Source organism: Protomyctophum parallelum, assembly GCF_964188405.1.
Source record: "Protomyctophum parallelum genome assembly, chromosome: 19".
NCBI lineage: Eukaryota > Metazoa > Chordata > Actinopteri > Myctophiformes > Myctophidae > Protomyctophum > Protomyctophum parallelum.
In genome coordinates, this window is record NC_139717.1 from 25384011 (window position 1) to 25402856 (window position 18846).

Below are 18846 nucleotides of genomic sequence, written 5' to 3' on the forward strand. Positions count from 1 at the left end.
GTCACCCCTTTCGATTCCCGAAGAAGATCCCAGTGATCGAAACGTTGAATTAATAAACCAGTGTTGCAGACTCTATTTCTTTCTATTGTACTGCCATTTGTCCTGCAGCACCTGGGCTAGAGTGGATGTGCTCTATTACCGTGGTCACCCTTTGCAGCCATTTCATATAGATCTTGTGACGGCCCCCTGTATATATTGTATTTTTGTACTATATATTAGGGTGTATGGTATGGTATGGCAGGGGTGCCCAAAAGGTAGATCACGATCTACCAGTAGATCACAAAGGCTGTGCATGTAGATCACATGACATGCCCCTAAAGAATATTTAATTTAAATATAAAAACTTTTTTTGGCATCTGCATCTTGACATAAAAAAGGGCCTGTTTTCAAGAGTGTTGCTGCGCACAATTAAAAATCTCTACTGATTCCATTTCTCCCCCTCTATTTCCCATTCCAAGTGCATTTGACTTATATGTAATGCCAGCGCCGCTATTCCAAAGCCATTTTCAGCAATGGTATTATAATGTTTTCAGTGGGTACTGTAGATCTTGTCTGATATTTATTATACACTTAGTATTTTATGGTTTCTTTACTTTGCGGTCCCTATTTTCTCCTTATCTTGCAATGGATTGGGGAGGAGAGCTGTGATGTCATGACAATCAGTCAAGCGGCGGCACCTGGGCCCGGTGCCGACGCCTTGTATAAAAGCCTGTCTCCCCAGTCCCTTTTGCAGTTCTGTATTGTGTATCTGGCACCCCTAGGCCAGGTATGTAACAATCTAGATAATGTATGTTCAAAGAATGTTGAATTACATGCAATATAAATGTCTCTAATGACCAGCTTCAGTAAGGTAATCATTCTTTGTTATTTTTCCATTTAAAATACAGTGTGAGATGGATTAAATTGGCATTGGCACAAGGAATATTCCTATGGCGGGTATGCACGTGACATCATCATTATACCCGAAGGTTATGTGGGAACGCCTACTGAGTGGCAAAAAAATACTTTCTGGCCTTGACAGCCCATATACAGCCAAACAGAAAAGTCCTATCTGATTGTATTAAAATTGTATTTTACATTTTCATGTAAAAAGAGACTTAAAACAGTCAATACATTACAGTACATACAAAACCCATTATTTAGCCGCATGCATTCTTAGCATTAGTGGTCAATTATTTGGCATGAATAGCAGATCTACAAGCTCACACATCACGTCACAACATGAGTTGTCGTGCTTGTGGCGTTGGTATCAGCTATCTTCGGTGAAGAAATGTGAATGTTTCATTCTGAACGTTCCCTATATGCACATCCCTTAATGTTGCTGTCATTGTTTTTGCTGCTAATGTTCCTATTTGCATCCAGCACAAAGAAGATCACATGTAAGTAAATAAAGTTCCTTTTACAGAAGCTTTATAGACATGATTCTAGGCTTAGAATAAATATTCAATATTCATTTGAGTCAATCTCTATATGGGAAAGAAAAGAATTGGAAAGTTTTTCAGTGGGTCCAGAAAGCCACGCCCACTGCTCTGTGTATATATATATATATATATATAGGAACATTGAGGTCGACGGGTCATGATAGAAGTCACACACAGGTCGGATATGTATGTTAGTATAGGAACATTGAGGTCGACACTCGACAGGTCATAGAAGTCATAGCCTATACACGGGTCTGATGTGTCACTGTGAGCGTTAAGGTCAGATAAGGTCATAGATTCAGGTTGAAGTCAGGTCTCAAAACACAATGTTTACCTGTGCATGTTTGCAAGAAGACCAGTTAGACTACTGCCTAACTCGATTTGTATGTTTGTTATTACAGTATAAACAACAAAATATTAGTTGCACGCACACACACACACACACACACACACACACACACACACACACACACACACACACACACACACACACACACACACACACACACACACACACACACACACACACACACACACACACACACACACACACACACACACACACACACACACACACACACACACACACACACACACACACACACACACACACACACACACACAGAGCCTGGCAAACAACATAGTTGTGTGTAGCTGAAAGCAGCAGAATTGGGACATGCATGTAGGAATGGTATGTAAACATCATGCCTGTAGCAGATAGATAAGCCCTTCATAAAACTTGTTGCAGGTACCCAACAATTTCTTAGAAACATGAGGTTACACAAGGTTAGATATGAGGTTGCACAAGATCAGACTTTCTTACCGTAGTTCTATCAGATGTTGTGAATTATGTCGTTTCCTGCTTTCACCTCCAAACATTCTGATGTTGTCTAAGACTTAATGAGACAAATAAAGGAAACTGGTTAGTCAAAGAGAAGCTGGTCTTTTATCTATTTGTTTTAATTATGATTCTATTATTTTATTGTCATATGGGCATTACAAGGAAATCTGCATAAAGAGATACAAAATGTAGGCCACAGTTCAACGAGCCTCTTTTTCTGTATGTCTCTGCACCCCCCCCCCCCCACCCCACCCCCAACACATGGAACTCAGTTTACACAAACATTTGCACTCAAAGGAGACATATATGGTCGTGTAATGTGTGCATTTTGTCAATAAAAACATCAATCCATCAATCTAATTTTTGTTAAAGATTGCTGAATTCATTATAAGACATGACAAAGCCAGTAATCAATTCATTTAAAAAGATATGACAGGTTTCAGAGGAAGGTTTCATAACAGCAAAGCGCTCTCAACAATGTTTCCCACGTTGCGTAACATATCAACTTGTGTGGTGTGGTTGGAACTCATTAGCTACTATGGCTTTGCACTATAAAAAGCCATACAAATAGATTTGTCACTGACAGTGATGGTGGAGAGCCCCCATTGCACCTTACAAGTCAGTCCCACGCCTGAAAGGGGTCTTTAAGAATGACGGTACAGTGTTCACATACCTCTCCTGATAAAATATGAATGGGCTATGCTTTAATGTGCTTGTACCTGTATGAGTAAGTGACAAATTAAAAACCTCTGGGTTTCCGAGGCTAGTGACAAATAAACCCCTCTTGATTCTTAAGTCTTGGGAGTAAAAACACAAGACGGGGGAAGAGAGAACAGAGGTGCTGAAAGAGAATTGTAGTAGTGTATACTGCAGGTACATGAGGGGCTGTGTGGCTTAAGTTGTGATGAACCAAGGGCAGATGCCTTTCAGCGACGAACTGAGAAGTATTTTTCAAGTGCAGTATTATGTCTACTGACCTTTAAAATACCTCATATGACATGTGATAAGAATAGAGCAGATTAGATGCAATGTGCTGAAAATGTGCTTAATTAGCAAATGTAAGCACAATTACCTGCAAGTATAAGGAACAATATTTTAAGGAAACATTTGAAATATCGGTGTGGTTCTAGACTAGACTAGCTACAGTTGAGAAATGTCTCTTCCCATCCAAACTCTTTCTCAATAGTCATTGTTAAAGACTATTAAAAATGTCAGCTAGAGTCTAGCTGACATTTTGTCTATTATTTTATCTTTTTGGATGACATTGGTGTCATCATGCAGCCTATGTCTCACAATTTCTAACCACTTTCAGCATGACAAAAGAATGTCACGTTTTTTTCCAAGTAATTTAAATCACAATTTTGAAGTGGTTAAATTAAATTTACCTTATTTGTTTATTTTGCATCTATGAAATTGTTTGGAAAATGTTACACTACTTTTTTTTTTTAGATATTTTTTTGCGGCTTACGCCTTTTATTGATTTTTTAAGGGACAGATAGTAGGCTGACAGGAAACGGGAGAGAGATGGGGGGATGACATGCGGTAAAGGCCGTGTCGGGTTCGGGAGTCGAACCCGCGGCACACCGCGACTGGATCACCAGTCCGGTGCCCAGACCGTTACGCTACGGCCTGGGCCCAATGTTACACTACTTGACAAAATAATGGTCAAAACACCTAATCGGCGGTCCATGACTACAAAATTGAGAACTGTGGCAAATCCAGAACTCTGGCATTGGTTGGGCTGTAATTATGAACTCCCCTTCTTAAACGTATAGCCATTCAGCAGAATAAACTTGAATAGTGAAACTGAAGGGGGAAAAAAGACTGCTTGCCTCAAACTTACTATAGGCCTACTGCCAAATGGACGGTTATAACATTTAATGGCATAATTTTCATTTATATAAAAACTAAACCATGGCTACAATTTTTTACGCTTAAAGCAGTCAAAACGTGGACACTGCAGTTAGTCTTTAGTAGATCAGTAAAGTGAAATGTTCATGGTTTGAACAGGAATTTGATATGATGTGGCTAATGAAAGACACAGACTGTTTGCTGCAGTTCCTTCCTTCCTTGTCAATTGTCAGAGAATAAGATAAACCTTCTGGTTTGTGTTTTTTTGTGTGTACATGAAAAAGAGATTTTATCATTGTAGTCATTGTCATAGTCGAGAAAAAAAAAAAAATCTTCAAATCGAGTTTGACTTAGGCTACTGTTCAAGTATTCATCTTTGATGTTATTGGTGCAGACCTGAAACGTCCTGCCCAAATTCTGGGAAACATGTCAACAGTATGTTCAAATTGTCACAGAACCAGTTGCCTGAGTCACTGTACCCAAATGTATCAGTAACATATAAAGAGGGTTAGAGGAAGGAAGCACCCATTCAGCTTTATGACGGTAGACTAGCCAACGGGGGGAAACCCATGGCATTACAGCCAAGAAACCTTAAATGTAAATGATGGGAACTGAGAGCACAGAAATCACATTGATGGTAACTTGATCACCCCAGAGAAAAAAAGGAAATAAGCTGTGATCTTATCTTTCATTTACCGTGTAGACAATGAGTGATAAGGAACAGTTAACTTATCGTAATATTAACCAGGTCAATAATGTTGAAGTAGTCTATTTTTCATGGTGTCAAATTTATTTTCAGCATTTTAAGCTTCCAAATAATAAAAGTGTAGGCCTACATATAGAAATAGAATATAGTCTACTGAACCCGTAGCCTACTGAACGAAAAACTCCTGCACACTGTCTTCAAATGCAATTTAAATCAAATATAATAAAATAATAAAAGCTTTAATAATACTTCAGGTTATCTTATAATAAAAGATAAGCTGATGAGCATGCACGGCTTGGGAAGCCGTGGATATGCACGGCTTGGAATGGATTACACTGCCATGTCTTCCTTCTCAGAATGCATTTCTTTCATGTGGATTACAACTGGGATTCGATTTCCCAAAAGTTGCGTAACTGATCTGACAGTGCCTGTTCCTCTCCGACGCTGCTGATGAGGGTCCAACCTAGCCCTCCAAGCAGAACCCAATGCTACTGAAGTTTCTGACATTTGTTCGACCCAGTGCATTGGGTCCTGTTGCACCACTACCATGCCACCTGGTACGCAGCCATTCTTAAACATAAACAACATGTTTAGCGCCTGTCTGCGCTCTGTGACGACATTTTTTCGTGTGAGCGTTTCTGAATATGTTTAGTATAAGTACCCATACATGCCGCTGCGAATATCTCCTGTGGCGCGGAAGCCGTTAGGTATTTTTAATCTTTGTTTGACCGATTTGGTCGCTTTGAATCTTCTCTTCCTTCCTTGTTTATTGACACCTCATTGTACCGCCTATCTGGCTAGCTAGTGGCGCTATAGCTATGACAGAGCAGATCAGAGGCAGGGACGTAGCCGCACAAGCCAACCGCACACCGGGAGGCGGTACAATAAACGGTAAACAAACAAGAAGAAATAAAGCGACCAAATCGGTCAAACAAAGATTAAAAATACTTAACGGCTTCCGCGCCACAGGAGATATTCGCAGCGGGATGTATAGGTACTTAAAGTTCCCGAATTCAGAATAACTCAAGCAAAAAAAGACCGTCACACGGCGCAGATTCAATGTTAGAGAGCATGTATACTTCCGCGTTCCGGAATTCCCATACGAAAATATAGTTATGACCAGGGACCCAACATAAAACTCAAAATTTCAGAAAAGCTTTATGTAGGGTCCCGAAAGGGGCTAGGTCCAACCTAGCCCTAGGTCCAACCCCGTCCAACACACGACACGAGGTCCATTAAAACTTGTGAAACAAATATTTATTTTGAATAGCCCTAGAATGGCTGACATTATACATTTTGTGTATCTCGGAATGCATGAAATGCTGGATGTTAAATGAATTATTTAATTGCAGATAAACTGCCCAGGTCATTATTGTAAATTTAGAAGTGGTTCTCATTAAACTTTCCTGATGAAATAAATTAATTAATGCATGGAACAGTACAATGACGTCACGTCAGGGACCAAAGTATATCAGAGTGGATGATATAAATGTTCCTGTTGCCTTGTTTCCATCAGAGCCGGTTTCCATGGAAACCCAAGAAGCTGTTTGTTTAGTAGCCTCTCGCGCCGGCCCGGATGTAGTTATTTTTCCGTGCAGTTCAACTTCCGGGTGGACTCATCATTCTGCATGAAGTGAAAATCTAGTGTTTTACTGTTGTTGACAAAACAATAAATAATATTTTAGACTAACGACTGCAGTTTGATTCAGTCAGTGTGCAAAATGTCTCGTGGTTCAAGTGCGGGCTTCGATCGTCACATCACTATATTCTCTCCTGAAGGAAGACTTTACCAAGTCGGTTAGTAATAGTATTCATTCACACAGACACCGGTAGCTAGCTAGCTCTATGCTCTGTCATGCTTCGTGTAGCTTGTGGCTTCAAAGCTAATATACACACAACAACCATACTGAAACTAATTGAAGAACACAAGCCACTGTGTTAAGTGAATGTATGGTAGTTATTAGTTATTGCGTTAAAAAGGCAAAACAGAAGACAGCTATAGCTGGCTAGATGTTGCCCAATTAGCATGGCTGTTACTGTTGCACCCAAGCTAAAGCTGATTCATTCTAAAGTGTCATTTTTACATTAGAAAACGTAGCTGATGTAAAAAATAACCAATGACCGTTTATGGTATTTGGTGGCAGTCACGTGCCCATTCTGATTAATATGATTTTCTAATTGCCATTGTAACTTTAAACGTGTCATTATAACAACAACATATATATTATTTTGTTTATAGAATATGCTTTCAAAGCCATAAACCAAGGTGGACTCACATCGGTAGCAGTCAGGGGGAAGGACTGTGCGATTGTTGTAACACAGAAGAAAGTGCCGGTATGTTGATGCACCAACACTTGAAGTTTCCACTGTGATGTAAATGTACTGATCATGAGGTGACTGAACGTGGTTAACGGGGCTTGCTCTTCGCATAAATCAAAAGAATATACCGACAGACAATGAGCCCTCCAAACACAGTCTAAAAACTGTTTGCCTCTGCATGTCAGCAACACCTGCACCTGATTAGGGCCAGGGTTAAATACCCCTCCCTGTAACCATGGTAACCAAGGCCTTGATTGACAAGTCCTTAAATGACAGCACAGAATAGATTCATGGCTCTTACAATACAGTTTAATCTTCCAAATGTGCCAATAGTCGGACGAAATATGATGTCTACTCAATTAGACAGTGTCTAATACATACAGTAACAGTACACCTCCGTCTTTTGAACCTTTCTCTTCCTCGTGGCAGGACAAGCTTCTAGATGCTTCCACAGTCACCCACCTCTACAAAATAACAGACAATATCGGATGTGTGATGTCTGGGATGACAGGTACAAACTGATTCAGTGGTGGTGCTTAAACCTTATATGCTCCATATACACCTATGCACATTGCTCACCCTTGCTGCATGTCTCACGACAGCTGACAGTCGGTCCCAGGTCCAGCGAGCTCGCTATGAATCCGCCAACTGGCAATACAAGTACGGCTACGAAATCCCAGTGGACATGCTCTGTAAGAGAATGGCAGACCTCTCACAGGTCTACACACAGAACGCCGAGATGAGGCCACTGGGCTGCTGTAAGTGAATCTTTGTAAGTTTCTGGTGTTTGTAATAATAAGCTTTCTAGGCATGCACCTTTTGTACAGTTAACCCATTCAAACCAGCAAAGCATCAGTGTAATTTTAGATTGTAGCTATAGACGAATTCACAGAGGGGTGCCCTGGGCACGGCCATTACTGAGGGGTAATCCATGGTGTAGCTAATCAGTGCTGCTGCGCTTAATGGTACACCTTGTAGCAACTCATAATGTAATAACTGCTCATGATGTAATAAAGGCTCAAAAAGGCTCATAATGTAATAAGTTAAATGTAATAAAAACTAATAATGTAATAATCAGCTCATAATGTAATAAAATCATGAGCGCATAACGTAATAACAGATTTTTCTATAAAAGACGTGTTACGTTATGAGTTGCTACAATAGGCAGCTCATAATGTAATAAAAGTTCATAATGTAATAATGGCCCATATTGGTGAGAAAAGTTTTACACTGTCATTGTTATTACCTCTGTTGACAAATGTAGACTTTCATATGGCCCATATAGTCTTACACTGTCATTGTTATTACCTCTGTTGACAAATGTAGACTTCCATATGGCCCATATAGTCTTACACTGTCATTGTTATTACCTCTGTTGACAAATGTAGACTTTCATATGCCCATATTGTCTTACACTGTCATTTGTATTACCTCTGTTGACAAATGTAGACTTTCATATGGCCCATATAGTCTTACACTGTCATTGTTATTACCTCTGTTGACAAATGTAGACTTTCATATGGCCCATATAGTCTTACACTGTCATTGTTATTACCTCTGTTGACAAATGTAGACTTCCATATGGCCCATATAGTCTTACACTGTCATTGTTATTACCTCTGTTGACAAATGTAGACTTTCATATGGCCCATATAGTCTTACACTGTCATTGTTATTACCTCTGTTGACAAATGTAGACTTTCATATCGTCACCTTATTAAACTAATTAAACTAAAAATATGAAAAAATATGACTATTGACATACAAATAAAGGTGTATGTCAATCATGTAACATGTAAGGATAAAATGACTTAGGCCAATATCTGAACATGCCATTTTAACTTAGGCAATTATAAACGTTATTTAGGCCAAATTACTTCTGCAGTAAGTGACTTAGGCAAAATGTTTTATTCCAATTACTTTTAATAAACCATGGTTTAGGGTCAGCCACAGAGTGTTTAAAATAATATCAGAGAACAAAAAGACATTTGACACTGAAGGGGGGTGAATGGGAGTGAATTTGGAGTGAATGAGACTGAATGGGAGGTACTGTTACTATGGGACTGATACTATGGGAGTGAATGGGACTGAATGGGAGGTACTGTTACTATGGGACTGATACTATGGGAGTGAATGGGACTGAATGGGAGTGGCAGTCCCATAGTAACAGTACCTCCCATTCACTCCCTTTCACTCTGAATGGGAGTGAATGAAAGTGACAGTCCCATAGTAACAGTACCTACCATTCATTCCCTTTCACTCTGAATGGGAGTGAATGGGAGTGACAGTCCCATAGTAACAGTACCTCCCATTCACTCCCATTCACTCCGATTCAGTCCCATTCACTCCCCCATTCACTCCTATTCACTTTTATTCACTCCAATTCAGTCACATAGTAACAGTACACCCCATTAACTCCCATTCAGTCCCATAGTAACAGTACCTCCCATTCAGTCACATTCCCTCCCATTCAGTCACATTCAGTCTCATAGTAACAATACCTCCCATTCACTCCCATGCACTCCCATAGTATCAGTCCCATAGTAACAGTACCTCCCTTTCAATCCCATTCAGTCCCATAGTAACAGTACCTCCCATTCAGTCCCATTCACTCCAGATAGGGTCAGCCACAGAGTGTTTAAAATAATATCAGAGAACAAAAAGACATTTGACACTGAAGGGGAGTGAATTTGGAGTGAATGGGAGTGAATTTGGAGTGAATGGGAGGTACTGTTACTATGGGACTGATACTATGGGACTGAATGGGAGTGACAGTCCCATAGTAACAGTACCTCCCATTAGTAAATGAGAGTGACAGTCCCATAGTAACAGTACCTACCATTTACTCCCATTCACTCCCTTTCACTCTGAATGGGAGTGAATGGGAGTGACAGTCCCATAGTAACAGTACCTCCCATTCACTCCAATTCAGTCCCATTCACTCCCCCATTCACTCCCATTCACTTTTATTCACTCCCATTCAGTCACATAGTAACAGTACACCCCATTCAGTCCCATTCACTCCTATCGTGTCAGTCCCATAGTAACAGTACCTCCCATTCAGTCACATTCCCTCCCATTCACTCCCATAGTATCAGTCTCATAGTAACAATACCTCCCATTCACTCCCATGCACTCCCATAGTATCAGTCCCATAGTAACAGTACCTCCCTTTCACTCCCATTCAGTCCCATAGTAACAGTACCTCCCATTCAGGCCCATTCACTCCAAATTCACTCCCATTCACTCCCCTTCAGTGTCAAATGTCTTTTGTTCTCTGATATTATTTTAAACACTCTGTGGCTGACCCTAAACCATGGTTTATTAAAAATAATTGGAATAAAACATTTTGCCTAAGTCACTTACTGCAGAAGTAATTTGGCCTAAATAACGTTTATAATTGCCTAAGTTAAAATGGCATGTTCAGATATTGGTCATTTAGTCATTTTATCCTTACATGTTACATGATTGACATACACCTTTATTTGTATGTCAATAGTCATATTTTTTCATATTTTTAGTTTAATTAGTTTAATAAGGTGACGATATGAAAGTCTACATTTGTCAACAGAGGTAATAACAATGACAGTGTAAGACTATATGGGCCATATGAAAGTCTACATTTGTCAACAGAGGTAATAACAATGACAGTGTAAGACTATATGGGCCATATGAAAGTCTACATTTGTCAACAGAGGTAATAACAATGACAGTGTAAGACTGTATGGGCCATATGAAAGTCTACATTTGTCAACAGAGGTAATAACAATGACAGTGTAAGACTATATGGGCCATATGAAAGTCTACATTTGTCAACAGAGGTAATACAAATGACAGTGTAAGACTATATGGGCCATATGAAAGTACATTTGTCAACAGAGGTAATAATAATGACAGTGTAAGACTATATGGGCCATATGAAAGTCTACATTTGTCAACAGAGGTAATAACAATGACAGTGTAAGACTATATGGGCCATATGAAAGTCTACATTTGTCAACAGAGGTAATAACAATGACAGTGTAAGACTTTTCTCACCAATATGGGCCATTATTACATTATGAACTTTTATTACATTATGAGCTGCCTATTGTAGCAACTCATAACGTAACACGTATTTTATAGAAAAATCTGTTATTACGTTATGCGCTCATGATTTTATTACATCATGAGCAGTTATTACATTATGAGTTGCTACACACCTCAGTAATGGCCACACCCAGGCAAGCCTCTGTGAATTTGTCTATACATACTACACATTGGTTGGCTATTAAAAAATAGCAGATATTTTCATGCCACATTATGAGCGTTTGTATATGCTATTTTGGAAAGTTTCTGCAAATCTTTTAATATATATATTTTTTTAAAGTAAACATTTTAAACTCAAATCTTTGCTTCTGGCCAAAATATATCTCCTTAGATATAGAGTTAGAGTTAGAAGACTTTCGTAAAATCAGCCTCAGGCCTTAATGGTTTTAAGTGATGGTGGCTCATCAGTGGCAGTCAACCTCCAATATGAGTTTACTTACCTAGTCGTCTTTCAGCAACAATTATCTCAATTGCTCTGATAGTTGCTAATCACAAAACAAGCCCTAATTAACTGTAATGCTCTTCCAAAGTGACAGACTTTAAACTGTGTTGCCCAGGCATGGTAGTGATTGGTGTCGATGCGGAGAACGGCCCTCAGGTGTACAAGTGTGATCCGGCGGGCTACTACTGTGGCTTCAAGGCCACCGCCGCCGGGGTCAAGCAGACAGAAGCCACCAGTTTCCTGGAGAAGAAAGTCAAGAAGAAACTCGACTGGACGTTTGAACAAACGATCGAGGTACACATGCTGCTGTAGAATAAGAGCCTGGAGATGTACAGTAGCCTATGTTGGTACTGTAGGAACATGAAGATGTCCCTGTCATTCTGGGAAGATCCTGACTACAGAAATTATTAAAAAGATTTGTTATAATAACAATGCCAGGTGCTTCTTTAAAGTGGCAATATAAAGCACATCAACACATACACACTTGACTTCTTTTATTACTATTATAATACTCAAAGGAAAATAAACCATTGCCATGTCCTCCACAGGGATTATACTGTTCGTACCTACAGTCTGTATGGTTCGTACAGAAGATTATATGATTTGGCTGTGCATATATACCACATCTTATAAGTATTTACAGCACCTTTCTTAAACTGTGTTTATAATGTGCTTTGTAGACAAAATAAACTAAATTACAAAAGAGATGAAGCTAAATAAAATAAGAATAGATAGAAAAGAATAATAAATAGAAAGTAAATACAAATATATTTTCACAGCACTAACTCACAACTGTTTGTCCCAATTGTTATAGTACTACCGGACAGTCCATTTCGTTCTATTTGTACACTCAGACTCTTCATACTTCATAGTTAAATGAAGTACATTGTACTGTGTACATGTGAAGGGATGTACTGTGATGTGCCGAGGTGGTCATTATTGGTCTTGCTACAGTGTGAGACAGGACGCCTGACAGCCTCTCTGACGTCTGTCAGCCTCTGTTTATTTTATCACTGGCTTACGTATCCCACCTATTTTACAGCAAATACTTTTACAACAAATATTGCTTGTCTTTATCTTTCAAGCTGCCGCTTCTATATCATCGTAAACAGAGACAGAACAGCTGTCTATTATGATGGGGAACAATTGTACTATTGTGTCTGTTAATGATTAATTAATCAGTGTCTGTTAATGATTAATCAATCAGCTGTAAGTGTAAATGACTGAATATTCCCATGCAGGGTCGATAAAGTTCCGTCCAATCTGATCTGATCTCTCTCTCTCTCCCCAACAGACGGCCATCTCCTGTCTGTCTACAGTTCTTTCCATTGATTTCAAGCCCTCTGAGCTGGAGGTGGGAGTTGTCACAACGCAGGACCACAAGTACAGGTAAAGCTGTGGAATGCTCTCCTCCTGGCAGTCAGAATGGCTGACTCACTCCCTACTTTCTGCCTCAGTCTGAGAAATCACCTCACCCCCTAGCACTCGTCATTCCTTGTATCACGTCTATTTTGATAGATGCTAGTTAGGAATGGTGCAGATACGTGTCAGTTACACATTCACATTATGTTATGTGCCAGGAACAATTCTACGTGATAGGGACATAAGGAGTGGCGGTGGGTCAGTTCGAACCCGGGCTCCACCAGAGTTGGTGTCGGAAGTGTCCTTGGGCATGACTCTGAACCCCTAATTGCTCCCAATGAGCAGGTTGGTGCCTTACATGGTTTCCGCCGCCATCCGTGTATGAATGTGTGCGTGAATGGGTAAATGTAATGCACAATCTCTGTAAAGCGCCTTGGATAAAGGCGCTATATATATATATATATTTAAATGCACCATTTACCATTTATTCCTGTTCCCTAATGTCTAACATTCCCTCAACGTGTCTTTACAACTTCTGTATGTCCTGTTTTTAGGACTAAATGTGTAAATGTGATATCTTAATGTCTTCCTTCAGGATGCTGACAGAGTCTGAGATCGATGTCCATCTGATGGCCCTGGCAGAGAGAGACTGAGCTAGGTGAGACCCACCTCACCTGATGGAGCAAGTTAGAGCATGATGGGATATGTAGTTTCCCCATTGGCGATATCTTTGTTTGCTGTACAGTGTACACCCCCCCCCCCCCTGTTTCATTGAACAATAAACATTTTGTAGTAAAGATTAACTTGTTTGCTGTACATTTACCCTCCTGTTTCAATAAAGGATTTTTGGAAGTTTTCGGATTAGAAATGAATAACCGCTAGTTAAATGTCACACCGTGTGTGAAGGTTTGGTTTTTGAATTTTACAATATTTACATTCATGCTCTAAAATGTTGGTGGCTGTAATTTTATGCACAGAAATTGAACAGACATAATTATTCCATGGCATTGCAATCTAAGCTCTATTTGGTTAGTGGTGTTCTTGTTCAATTAGTCAAATTTAGAAGTAGGGGAAATTGAGGTTTCTTGAGCTGTGCAAGCACATCTCTGCCTGTGAGCTTCCTGTTGTGGTTCTGAAACTCACATGACATCGCTGTGAGTACTTTACTACAAGCCCACCCATTTCGTTTAAAGTTTACTTTTCAAATCACCGGACATTAGAAATCTGTCCATGTGTAAGTGTGTTCCATGTAGCGTTCTGTTAAAGAGTAAAGACACATGCACTTATAATTCCCTGGCCTTTGTACGTTTGATGATTTATTACTGTGGTTATTTAGAAAATCATGTCATTCTAGGAAGAAATATGGCTCAGCATTTCTGTCTGAGTCCATCTAGGTCAGCATTTTGTGTGGCCTCATTCAGCACCTTGTGATCAGAGGTGATGGACTTAAACTTGTCAACAGCTCGCACACCGGGGGTTTTCATTCCACTTCCTCCAGTTGCACTCACACCCCCACCCGTTCCTCTTCTCTCTGGCTCTCATATAAAATTAAAACGCATCCTCTGTGTTGAGTACTTTTGGAATAAAACCCCAGTGTTCTCCATTTCTGTGGCCAGGAGTGGGTGTCAGTTGTCCTTTGACAAAATTCTCAAGAGTCCCAAAGATTCACAAGACTGCCAGGTAAATCCTGCTGTCCTTCAGGAATAACACGTGCTTCTCCTGTGGGGAAAGAATGGGTCACCTGAAGAATAGGAACCGCTGAGTCTTTTGTTAGAGCACGGATGAGTCAGACCTCTTGGAAAATCCCCTGGGAGTACAGTACACTGAGTACAGGTCTACAGCCTGGTTGATGTTTACAGCCCCAATTACAGGCTAGATTTACATACAGTACATTGCTACGAGTTTAGCTCAGGGACTTTTTCATCTGTGCCACAAGTTGAGGAGAGGTCAGTTGATTGGGACACAATGCTAGTGGTGAGGTAAACATGGATGGTAAGGTGAGATACAAAAAGGGGCTACTGGCAAATAGATAAATACATTACTACTGTCTACTGATAGTAGATAGTACACACCTATCAGCTGAGAAGGAAACCTTTCTTCCCACACACCACTGACATTTCCTAACTTAGGAAGTAGAGTGCACACTACAATTCCCATCTTGGTAAAAAGGAATATTTCCTCTTGAAAATGTCCTGGGTATTTCTAGTAACTACTACTGATTCCTAAATGCATATTCTGTGGTACAGTAGAGTGGAATAGTACAGATTGTTCCTCTTATGCCGCCCAGGGACTTTCAATGCTGACTCAGAAACCTACTGACCTCGCCCCTGCAAGGAAATCCCACACTTTCAAGAGTGTGAGGGTGAGATTCATTCAAAAGTTTGGTAACAAAAAAAAGTACCATGACTCCTTTCTTCCTTGTTGCTGTTTCACATTGTTTAGTGCTGGTACACTGAGACTCATGGGCACTATGTTCCCCCACAGGGGCACTATGTACCCCACAGAAAGAAATTAAACCCATTATGGAGCAGTTAATTGGGAAAGGAAACAAATCGGTCAAAGCCATTCATTTTCATAAAAGCTTATTTTATTCATAATGATTCCTTTTCTTCCTCAATAGTGTTTGGATTCACAATGAAAAATGTATTCACAAGTATAAAAATATATATCTGTGTATTTCTATTTACAATATATTATATTTATTTATATCTACATGTCTGTTTTCTGTTATATACACATTCATAGAAAGACTTTTTGAGGCCAGAGTCTTCTTGTATTGTCTTGCATCCTTGGACCGTTCTGACTTCTGTGATCTGGACTGGACTTGACCAGAATAGACAGACACTGTCTTCTGTCTTCATATGTGGCCCCATTGGCCAGATCTGGACCTTTGGACACGACCAGTGACCTCTCCTGGCTAGGTTGAGGACGGACCCCACCCACACTCATGCTGGACTGTGGTTACACCAACCACAAGCATCTTCTACACCACCAGGACTGGAAGGCGTCTTTTACTTTCCAAACTTTATATCATCATACATCTGTGGAAACAAACAGAAGAAATGCCATTCAGAATATATCCAATTATGCAACTTACTGTAATAATGTCAGAATCAGTATTGCAGACATTATGATACAGACAAGTGTTTACTTATATTCTATCATTTATAATTATGAGATTCATTGAGTGGCTTTGAGTAAAATGTCTGTATCAAGCTTGTATAAACCCTAGATCATTCTGTTAGCAGCACCGACTGACCTCTTCATCAGAAAAGTTCAGCTCCTCTTCGTCGCTCTCATCCGAATCGCTGGGCAACTCCCTCAGGCTGCAGGACGTTTTCTCGTACAGTTGGCAGCGGATGTCCTCGTTGTGGCGGCCATAGGTCAAGTGGTACGGCGTGTAGCCCCCGTACGTGAGGCAGTTGACGTCGGCGTTGAGGGCGAGGAGACAGCGGACCAGAGTGGGGTTCTGGAGGTCCACAGCTAGATGGAGTGCTGTCCGGCCACTGCACTGTTCCTGCACGAAACACATGGAAAAATAACGTCAGTTCCCTTTCTGCATGTGATAGAGTATTTAGATGTTCTTTTTCTTAAGATACTGTGTTTTATGTATGAATTGACTTATTCTTTTTCAGTTGCATGCTGTTACTGTACTGCTGTGTACGGTTTCTGGAAGAGGGCATAGCAAAACCTACCTGGGCATTAATATCGGCACCAAGCTGGACAAGGCTTTCCACCAATGAAAGGTAGCCATTGACGGATGCTAGGTGAAGGCAGTTCTGTCCTGTGAAAGAAAACGGAAGAGTGGGTCAGATTACTTGCATGTGTGTGTGTGTGCGACTGTGCGCACAAATATTCATATATACGCTTTTGCACTTGTTGTTGACATCGACCTGTATACAGACCACAATAACCCATTCCAAGCGAGACGAGAATATGCCAGACACTTACCACTGTAGTTGGGGTATGTCATGATGGAGCCGAGGTGGCGGGAGCTATTCTGGGTGATGACGTTGAAGCATGTGAGGGAGCCCTTCTTGCAGGCGATGTGGAGCGCCGTGTTCCCACTGTTGTCTGCTAGCCGGGGGTCACAGCCGGCCTTCAGGAGCTTCTCCACCAGCTGGGCCTGCTCAGTGATCACTGCTAGGTGGAGTGCAGTCTGGGGGGTGGGGTGCATATACATGAGTCTCAATACAATGTGCAGAGTTATAGGCCTATTTTCTTTTGCAGTGGGCATTATGATAGCATTGTATGTAGACATAGCACTCTATAGTATATAGATATTCCACTGTTAGGTTCTTATAGCTTATGATTCACTCTGACTATTTATATATATATATGTATTACCATGTTTTTGTTCTTGCTTACTGTAAATTGCTCTGCTAAATGCCTAAATTGTGTGTGTGTGTGTGTGTGTGTGTGTGTGTGTGTGTGTGTGTGTGTGTGTAGGGGGGGGGGGCAACAAACTAGAATCCCCAGTCATTAACATTACTGAGTTTTTGTTGTTGTTTTACCTGTCTTTGGTGGTTCTGTGCGTTGAGGAATGGGTGATTGTGTGACAACTTGATCATCTGGTTGGCGTGTTCGGTGGCTTCATGAATAATGGCCAAGTGAAGAAACCTGTGAGTTGTTGGGAGGAGGGGGAGGGGGGCAGAGAGAGAGGAAGGGTTATTATTAAAATAGTGCCTTTCAAAGAATACGCAGTCTCAGAGGAAGCGGTTTCAGACATTTTAAAAAGGAGCTAGGGGAAAAAAGAACAAAGCCCGAGTGAGCAGCCGAGCGTTTCGCAATAATGGACTTTTCTCGGGTTCTTTCCACCAGTTGTGGCTTGACACATCTGACGCTTTATCAGTTACTGGCGCGGCGCCAGGGACTTTCCTGAACGCGCACAGCGGACTACAGGCTCCGCCCATTATGTGCTCAGTGCCAAGACACACGCACATACACAGTTACACGCGCGCGCACACACACACACTAGTGTAGACATTGCATCCAGTTGTGACGACCCGTTTTCCTACTATTTCTGTCATTAATTTACATGGTTGCTTTTTTGTAGTTGCGTAAATCTGCATGCTGGTCCGAATGCATTTGATTTGCACAACAATGTGTGGTTGCAGGATTATCATGCCAAAATGACAGACTTGCAAAAAAGAAAAAACATTATCTCTACATTGATATTTGTTTGCAAACGTTTTAATTTCGTACAGTAGGCCTAAATATTAGATTAAACTTACGTATCACCGTCCTCTGTGACTGCAGTTCTCCAGGGTTCGTAATCATTCGGGCTGGTGGTGGGCTCGCTATTATAACTCGACACCAGACTCAGCTCCTCAAAGTCGTTGGCCAGCTCTTCTTTCAATGAATCCAGGCCACTGTCAAAACGGTCGTCTTGGCAAGGTAACGTTTTCCCGTGTTTGGGCTCCATATCATCTTCGAAGTTGTAATCCATTTGGTTGTGATTCGACACTCTATATACGTCCATGTTTGTCGAGAGGGTTATAGTTGAGTTATCCTTTACTTATGCGAGCGAGGGGGTCAGAGAGTAGAATGCTGTGCTCGGAAGGAGGTGCTTGCTTTTGTTCACTTGGGGGAGGAGCTGGGGATTTCCATTTTCCAACCAAGTAGGGAAATCACAAGTATTTGTGCTTTTTTGAGAAAATCCCCCCCCCCCTTAAATAATAATATACCCAGAATTGTAGTTTCCTATTAGACACATATTCGTGGTGTTTCAGGGCCATGCTATTAATGTTAATAACACTGTGACTGTGTTCCAAATTGTTAATGACAAAATAACTACATTGTTATTATCAATCAT

General features: G+C 40.7%; 2 protein-coding genes across 2 annotated transcripts; one reads left to right on the plus strand and one right to left on the minus strand.

Annotated features, from left to right (window-relative positions):
* Positions 1-6432: 6432 nt before the first annotated feature.
* LOC310876276 (proteasome subunit alpha type-6) lies at positions 6433-13888 on the plus strand. Its single transcript, XM_083789767.1, has 7 exons — positions 6433-6616; positions 7059-7153; positions 7568-7649; positions 7741-7896; positions 11785-11963; positions 12964-13058; positions 13627-13888. The coding sequence occupies exons 1-7, from the start codon at positions 6541-6543 to the stop codon at positions 13682-13684; spliced, it is 741 nt and encodes a 246-aa protein (XP_083645893.1). The 5' UTR covers positions 6433-6540; the 3' UTR covers positions 13685-13888.
* A 1708-nt stretch (positions 13889-15596) lies between these two features.
* Positions 15597-18571, minus strand: LOC310876236 (NF-kappa-B inhibitor alpha-like). The gene is made up of 6 exons (XM_083789709.1): positions 18266-18571; positions 17546-17651; positions 16983-17190; positions 16727-16815; positions 16291-16548; positions 15597-16072 (listed from the first exon to the last, which is right to left on the minus strand). The coding sequence occupies exons 1-6, from the start codon at positions 18511-18513 to the stop codon at positions 16043-16045; spliced, it is 939 nt and encodes a 312-aa protein (XP_083645835.1). The 5' UTR covers positions 18514-18571; the 3' UTR covers positions 15597-16042.
* Between the last annotated feature and the right edge of the window lie 275 nt (positions 18572-18846).

Bases quoted from the DNA above. Each gene is read 5' to 3' on its own strand.
- LOC310876276 (XM_083789767.1), top strand. From the start codon at position 6,541: ATGTCTCGTGGTTCAAGTGCGGGCTTCGATCGTCACATCACTATATTC. The intron at 7,154-7,567 runs GTATGTTGATGC...TCCTCGTGGCAG, and splicing joins TAACACAGAAGAAAGTGCCG to GACAAGCTTCTAGATGCTTC. The intron at 11,964-12,963 runs GTACACATGCTG...TCTCCCCAACAG, and splicing joins CGTTTGAACAAACGATCGAG to ACGGCCATCTCCTGTCTGTC.
- LOC310876236 (XM_083789709.1), bottom strand. From the start codon at position 18,513: ATGGACGTATATAGAGTGTCGAATCACAACCAAATGGATTACAACTTC. The intron at 17,652-18,265 runs GTAAGTTTAATC...AACAACTCACAG, and splicing joins GTCACAGAGGACGGTGATAC to GTTTCTTCACTTGGCCATTA. The intron at 16,073-16,290 runs GTCAGTCGGTGC...TTGTTTCCACAG, and splicing joins TGAACTTTTCTGATGAAGAG to ATGTATGATGATATAAAGTT.